The 7,450-nt window shown below is 38.0% G+C and overlaps 1 protein-coding gene across 1 annotated transcript in view; it reads left to right on the forward strand.

Annotated features, from left to right (window-relative positions):
* The first annotated feature begins 5,907 nt into the window (after positions 1-5,907).
* Positions 5,908-7,450, forward strand: part of LOC107703624 (dmX-like protein 1) — a 5,782-nt gene continuing 4,239 nt past the window's right edge. Inside the window, exons 1-4 of the mRNA XM_016506328.1 lie at positions 5,908-6,035; positions 6,117-6,184; positions 6,953-6,974; positions 7,065-7,142. Coding sequence (XP_016361814.1) covers positions 5,991-6,035; positions 6,117-6,184; positions 6,953-6,974; positions 7,065-7,142 — 213 coding nt within the window. The 5' untranslated portion in view covers positions 5,908-5,990. The remainder of the gene's footprint in view (positions 6,036-6,116; positions 6,185-6,952; positions 6,975-7,064; positions 7,143-7,450) is intronic.

Raw genomic sequence — 7,450 nt, forward strand, 5'->3', positions numbered from 1 at the left:
ATTCAGCATCACATGTGATTTCATGTTGATTTAAAGCTTGAACACTTAGCGTTAGTGAATAAACCGGATTGTCCCACACATTATTTAAACATTTATTCTCCTCTAGCAGCAGTTCAGGACTGAGAGACCTTTAAAAGAGTCTTTAAACAGCACATGTGGATGTGATCTCTGTGATCTGTCACAATGAGGGATGTAACGATTCACTCAACTCACAATGCGATTCGATTCCCGAAACTGATGCATGCAGCATGAGCAGTTTCTGATTTAAATTAGATTGTATAATTTCCAAATTTGAAGCAAAACAGAATGGCCTGGCTTCAGCTTTGTGAAACTATACTACATAAATCATATCTGACCAAAACAGAAACCACTTTGAGCTGAATGAGATGCATATTCACTCTCTGACAGCAGGTGGCGCTTTTGGAACAGCAGTGATACAGCGTTTCCTTGGTTACCGCTGTAAAAAAAGCAGCACTGCTACATTAATGTACATTAAGCTACGTTCAAACCAAGAACAATAACTATAAAGATAACGATATTACCATCAACACCAGTGAACGATATCGTCTGTTTATTCTAAGCACATGCTCGTCTGCCGCTTTAAATTCTCGAGCTCGTTATAGCAGGATGGATTCTGATTGGCTGTCAATGTTTGTATCCTTCATCAGCTGAAAAAAAAAAAACGTTCTGAAAGTGATTCCAACGATATCGTTTCTCTGTGCCTTTATCGTTATAGATGTGGTGTGGACTTTTGCTATTCTTTAATATTGAGAACGAGATTTTTATAACTATGTTTTTATCGTTATCTTTATAGTTATTGTCCTTGGTGTGAACGGGCCTTTATACAGAGACCAGATGAAAAAAAAAATACCATCTAAACTTTTCTGAAGGCAGTCAGTTCCCCTCAGAGACACTGAACTGTATCGCGATTCGTTGAACATCTCAGCCAACTTGAATAATCACATATTTTTATCGGCAATTTAATCGTGCATCATTGCATCCCTAGTCAGGATAAATGAGCCTGTTTCATTCACATTCATTAAAATGCAACGACACTTACATCATCATCGCATCTTGTGTGCCACTAATAACGCACACCTAAAATTTAAATGCAGCGTTTTTGCATTCGCAAGTTGAATTTTTTTTAAATTCTACAAATTTTTTAAATTAAAATTTTTATTTGACAACCCTAATTTCAACTCAAATTTTTGTGTCTAATTATTTAGTTAAGTAGCCATATAATAAGCAGGATAATGTACATCCAGCTGGTTGTTATCGCAAAATAAAGCCCTTCAGTCTTATACAACATTCTTTCTGCGATAACAACCGGCTGGATGTACATATAAAACCCCACCTCCAACTGTATCGCGATTTGTTTAACATCTCAACTGACTTGAATAGTCACATATTTTTATCTGCGATTTAGGGCCAGTTTTACTAAACAGGGCAAATTAGCGCGAGAGCGCAATTCCAAAACAGCGCCGATGGGAGGGTAAATTTCTGCGGGTGATTTACTAACAACGCACAAATTAAAAACCACAGACGCAACATCTCATTTGCATATCGACCAACGCAATATACCAAGCGCAGCGTAAATTAGCATAGTCGCACCTAAAGAATAAAGCAATAAAGTAGCCACAGTACGTTTAAAACTGAGAAAAACTATGTTAAGAACACGGAACTGAAAAATGAAGGTTTGCTAGAAGTTTTGATAGAGCTGGTTGAGGGTTCCAATTCGTCTTTTATTTCCTGAAGCAAATTAAAAATAACACGTCTTGGCAAACAATATGTTCGGATAATGTGTTCTTCTGGCATTCCAAATAAATTAATATGTGTGGAAAAAATCCTCTCTGTTCTCTGCGGTGACTCTCGTAGCAACAATAATCACAGCCATTTCAAGCACAAAATAGTTTAAGACATGCTTTTTTGGGCGTTAAATAATGGCGCAAATACCCGTAATTTGACGTGCGCAAACATTAGTAAATCTCATTGCGTGATTAATTTGAATTCTCTCCTCCCATAAATTTTGTGTCTGAAAGGGAAACTCCTACAAATGCATATTTAATGAATGAATGAATGAATGAATGATGCATTTATATAGCGCTTTACTGTGTATTGTTGTACACCCAAAGCGCTTTACAATCATGTGGGGGGGTCTCTCTCTTTCAGCGCTAATTTATCAGTGCGCATCTTTAGTAATATTTTAACGCCAAAAGACGGTTTGCCCTAGCGCAAGCCGTTAGTAAAACTGGCCCATACTCGTGCATCGTTGCATCCCTAGACAGGATAAATTAGCCCGTTGCATTCACATCACTGTCCCATCTGAGACAAGTGTTAGTGATGTTGCTGCGCTCTCCTTCCTCCTGCAGATCGAGGCCAGTCTGGGATTTCCTGGAGGAAAAGCTCGCATCATCCACAAGGAGTCGGACATCATCACGGCGTTCGCCATCAATAAGGTGCTGTGACGTGACATGCTGCAGTGTATCTTTGTCTGATCTGAAGCCTAAACAACAGCCTCTCTCTGTCTTCCAGGCCAATCGCAACTGTTTAGTGATCGCCTCCACCCACGACATCCAGGAGCTGGATGTGTCCTCCATCCTCGCCACGCAGATCCTGACCTGGGTCGATGACGAGAACGAGACCGAGGTCAAAGGGTGAGTCACAGCAGCTCAGCATTCACGCAGCGATGTGATAAAACACTCTTAAAGCCACAGTTCACTGATTATTCAGTCATAATTTAGTCTCCTGCATGTTGTTCCAAACCTGTATGAGTTTCTTTCTTATGTCGAACACAGACCAAGATATTTTGAAGAATGTTGGTGACGGTAGCATTGACTTTCATAGTGCGAAATGATGATTTATGATTGTGGATGGTAAAAATGTCTCCACGATCTGCTTTTGATGAAATATTCGTAGTCTATCAGTTACAGTTCTGGTGCCTCCTCTGTGGTAGAGTTACTCTCACGGGACACTGCACTTATTTGCAATCAGAAAAGTGCATTATTTGCATGTGCTTTAAAGCCTTACCGGTTAAACTTTTAATTTGCGTGCTGTTCTGATGTGTGCCTTTTCTGAACGCGTACACTAAAAAGCCTGTTAAACAGCGCCTGATTACTGAACTAAGTTATCTTTATCTCAGTTATCCAAGTTATCTCAGTCAAAACACACAAGGTTTGCATATAGACTCAGTTGGTTATGTCTAAAATGAAAGTAAGCAGTTGAGAGAAGAACGGATGCGTGTCTGTATATTAGATGCGTGCAGCTCTTAAAGGGACAGTACTGAACATGCAACCGACTGTCATTAAAGGGATAGTTCACCCTAAAATTTAATTTCTGTCATTATTTACTCACTCACATGTTGTCCCAAACCTGTATTAATTTCTTTCTTGTGCTGAACACAGAAGAAGATATTTTGAAGAATGTGGGTAACCAAACAGTTGCTGGCCCACATTGAATTTGATAGTAGAAAAAAAGCCAATGGGGACTAGCAACTGTTTGGTTTTCCATGTTCTTCAAAATAGCATTTATGTTCAGCAGAAGAAAGAAACTTATTCAGGTTTAAAACAACTTTTGAGTGAGTAAATAATGATATAAAAATAAAACACTATGACAGAATTTTTATTTTTGTGTGAACTATTCATTTAATGTTAATAAAACAATAAAACACAAAGAGAAAAATCACTCGCTGCTCTTGACTGAAAAACTTTAATACAGTTGATTTAATAGGAATCAATCTATATAGCAATTTCTTAAATGTTTCTGCTAAATACACCTACTGTTTGTTTTATTTGTATATTATGTGTATTTGTAATGTGTATATTTGTTCTTATTTTTTAATAACAAAGATAAAATAATGACAAAGATTTTTAGCAACCAAAGTAGTGCAGTGCCCATATCCCAAATATCAAAACTCAAAATATGTTATTTCCATACCTAAAATACATATTTTACAGTCACCATTATGCAGATGGTCATAAACACAGCTAAAAGGCTTTCTACCAGTGGTCATCCTTCTCAAAACTTAACATCTACCACAGTTTTATCATAGGTAGAATGCAAAATGTTTCAATACAAGCATTTCAGTCAAATGTACTTCATGCAATATTTCAAAACTTTAACCCACGGGAGAAAATCAACCCGCCACAACAGTTTAAAATCAGCCCAATTCCGTGCAAAATATTAGGATTTGGCAACCCTGCATCCAATGCGAGCTGCATTCAAAGTGATTTAAATACCCCGCATAGTGATAGACAGATAGAGATGGAGTTTGTTTATTAAGCATGCAGAACAACCACCCAATAAATCATTACAATAATCTAACTTTGAGGGCATGAACGCATGAATTAACATTTCTGCATTTGACATTGAGAGCATAGGTCGTAATTTAGATATATTTTTGAGATGGAAAAATGCAGTTTTACAAATGCTAGAAACGTGGCTTTCAAAGGAAAGATTGCTATCAAATAGCACACCTAGGTTCCTAACTGATGACGAGGAATTGACAGAGCAGCCATGAAGTGTTAGACAGTGTTCTAGGTTATTACATGAGGAGGTTTTAGGTCCGATAATTAACACCTGTTTTTTCAGAATTTAGTAGTAAGAAATTACTCACCATCCAGTTTTTTATATCGACTATGCATTCCGTTCAACTTGGTATGTTTCGCCGGGTCGCGAAGAAATATAGAGATGAGTATCATCAGCATAACAGTGTGTTTCCGGATGATATCTCCCAAGGGTAACATGTAAAGCGTGAAAAGTAACGGCTTCAGTACTGAGCCTTGAGGTACTCCATACTGCACTTGTGATCGATATGATACCTCTTCATTCACTGCTACGAATTGATGGCGGTCAGATAAGTATGATTAGAACCATGCTAATGCACTTCCACTAATGCCAACAAAGTTTTCTAGTCTATTCAAAAGAAAGTTGTGGTTGATAGTGTCGAATGCAGTGCTAAGATCCAGAAGCACTAAAAGAAAGATACAACCATAACAAAAAAAATAAATACAACCACAAGAACAATAAAAAGAGGACTTGTCTGGGAAAAAGAGGACATATGGTCACCCTACATTAGCATTTTACTGTTTAATTTTAGAAAATTTCACATACACAGCAGCTGCGAGTTCTTCACGGCAACTTGTCAAAATAAAATTTTGGTTTAACATGAAGAAACTGTGTCAGAAATATATTACTATTTAGCAGTCTTAAGACTCAACGTAACAACAATGTAACAACCGTAAACCTCTGTTGTGCGACACTTTCTTTGCCAAAAAATAAAAGGGTTTAATGTTAATTTGATTAGGATAAATGAATGTTTTATGCCTTCATCTGATCACCAGAAAAATGAAGAAAAAATTTTATAGGGCCCTATTATTGTTTAAAAAAAGACCCTAAACAAAAAAAAAGAATAGATTTAAAATACAGGCCTGTGGCTCTTAATTTCTTTTTGATGTTTACTGTTCATTTTTTAGAAATATCAATAGCATTTGTATTAAAACTATATTCACTGAATGTAATAAAAAAATCAAGAATTGAATCGAGAGCTTGCGAATCAAGAATCGAATCGAATCGAGAGCTTGTGAATCAAGAATCGAATCGAATCGAGAGCTTGCAAATCAAGAATCGAATCGAATCGAGAGCTTGCGAATCAAGAATCGAATCGAATCGCGAGCTTGCGAATCAAGAATCGAATCGAATCGAGAGCTTGCAAATCAAGAATCGAATCGAATCGAGAGCTTGCGAATGAAGAATCGAATCGAGAGCTTGCGAATCAAGAATCAAATCAAGAATTGAATCGAATCGAGAGCTTGCGAATCAAGAATCGATTCAAGAATCGAATTGAATCGGGACATCTGAAGCGATCCCCATCCCTAGTGATTGTGTTGTTTGTCAGGACGGATGATTTCCTGGTGGTTCACGCTCGGGACGACTTCAGCGCGCTTCACGGCAGCACACCCTACACCCACAGCAGCCCCGGGACACCCATCAGCATGCCCTGGCTGGGGGGCCTGCAGACGGGCCGAGGAGCCGCCGTGGTGAGCAGCGCTAACAACACTCGACCGCTAATGCTCCGCTCACGCTAACACTCGCTCACGCTCTTCTGTGTGTTCATGCAGCTCATCAAACGCAACATCAACAACGTGAGGCGGATGACGTCACACCCCACGCTGCCCTACTGTGAGTGACTGCATCAAACACAAGCACGGAAGCTTATTATCAGTGGTCGAATTTATTTAATGATTAAATGAACTATTATTTATAAGCTCTTTTTCCTCTGGGGCCTGAAATGGAGGAATTTTGGTCAGCATTGATTATTAAACAATATTTTGCTGAATGTGTTTTTTTGTGCTGGCACCTTGGCTGGTTTAATTTTTTATTAGTCATTTAGCAGATGCTTTTATCCAAAGTGACTTACAAATGAGGACAACGGAAGCAATCAAAACCAACAAAACAGCAATGATATGCAAGTGCTATAACAAGTCTCAGTTAGCTTAACGCAGTACATGTTGCAAGCTTTTGTCAGAGACTACGCCCCGGATCGGATTCTATTGAAGCCCATTTCCAGCACTGAAGTTTATATCTAGCATTTCAATTACCTTGTTTTATTTTTTACTCACTGGTGGAATCCATTGGATTATATGCTATATAATGCTTGATGATCACATTATTTTACATATGAATCTGCTAACATACGAACTCACTTAAAGAGTTATTTAGTATAATTTTGCCAGAAAAAGTTTTAGAATTTTTATCATTTGTGTCCCTGCAGCACAAAATTGTAAATTTCCTAATTTTGAAAAATTGACACTTAAGACTGGTTTTGTGCTCCAGGGTAACATATGTTAATGTAAAAAAATCTTGTGTAATATAACTCGTTTGTTTGTTATACTTGTATTTTTTAAATTGTTTTTGCCATGAAAATAGCCTAAGATGCTGACATGGCATTAAATAGCTTCAGTTATCAGGGCAATAAGGTGCGTCAGGATCGTCAGGAATCACTAGTGTGAGAGCGCTGTGTGTGACTGTAGTGTGTGTAAACCAGCTCGTGTGTGTGTGTGTTGTAGTTTGGGATCGTGGTTGCGGACGGAGCGCTCAGTCTCTGGCAGACCAGCACCTCAGGAAACACTCCCAAACCCTATCTGGTACATCCACCGCTCTCTTTGTTCCTCATGTACAGTACTTTGGTTGGAAACTTTATGATTTTAAATGTTTTTAATGAAGTCTCTTCTGCTCATCAGAGCTGCATTTATTTGAGCAATAATGCAGTAAAATTTGTGAAATATTATTAGAATTTCAAACAGCTGTTTTCTGTGTTAATATCTGCTAAACTCTAATTTATTTCTGTGATGCGCAGCTGTATTTTCAGCATCATTACTTCAGTCTTCAGTGTCACATGATCTTCAGAAATCATTCTAATATGCTGATTTGCTGCTTGAGAAACATTTCTGAT

The sequence above is a fragment of the Sinocyclocheilus anshuiensis genome, unplaced genomic scaffold (assembly GCF_001515605.1).
Source record: "Sinocyclocheilus anshuiensis isolate Anshui unplaced genomic scaffold, SAMN03320099.WGS_v1.1 scaffold1324, whole genome shotgun sequence".
NCBI lineage: Eukaryota > Metazoa > Chordata > Actinopteri > Cypriniformes > Cyprinidae > Sinocyclocheilus > Sinocyclocheilus anshuiensis.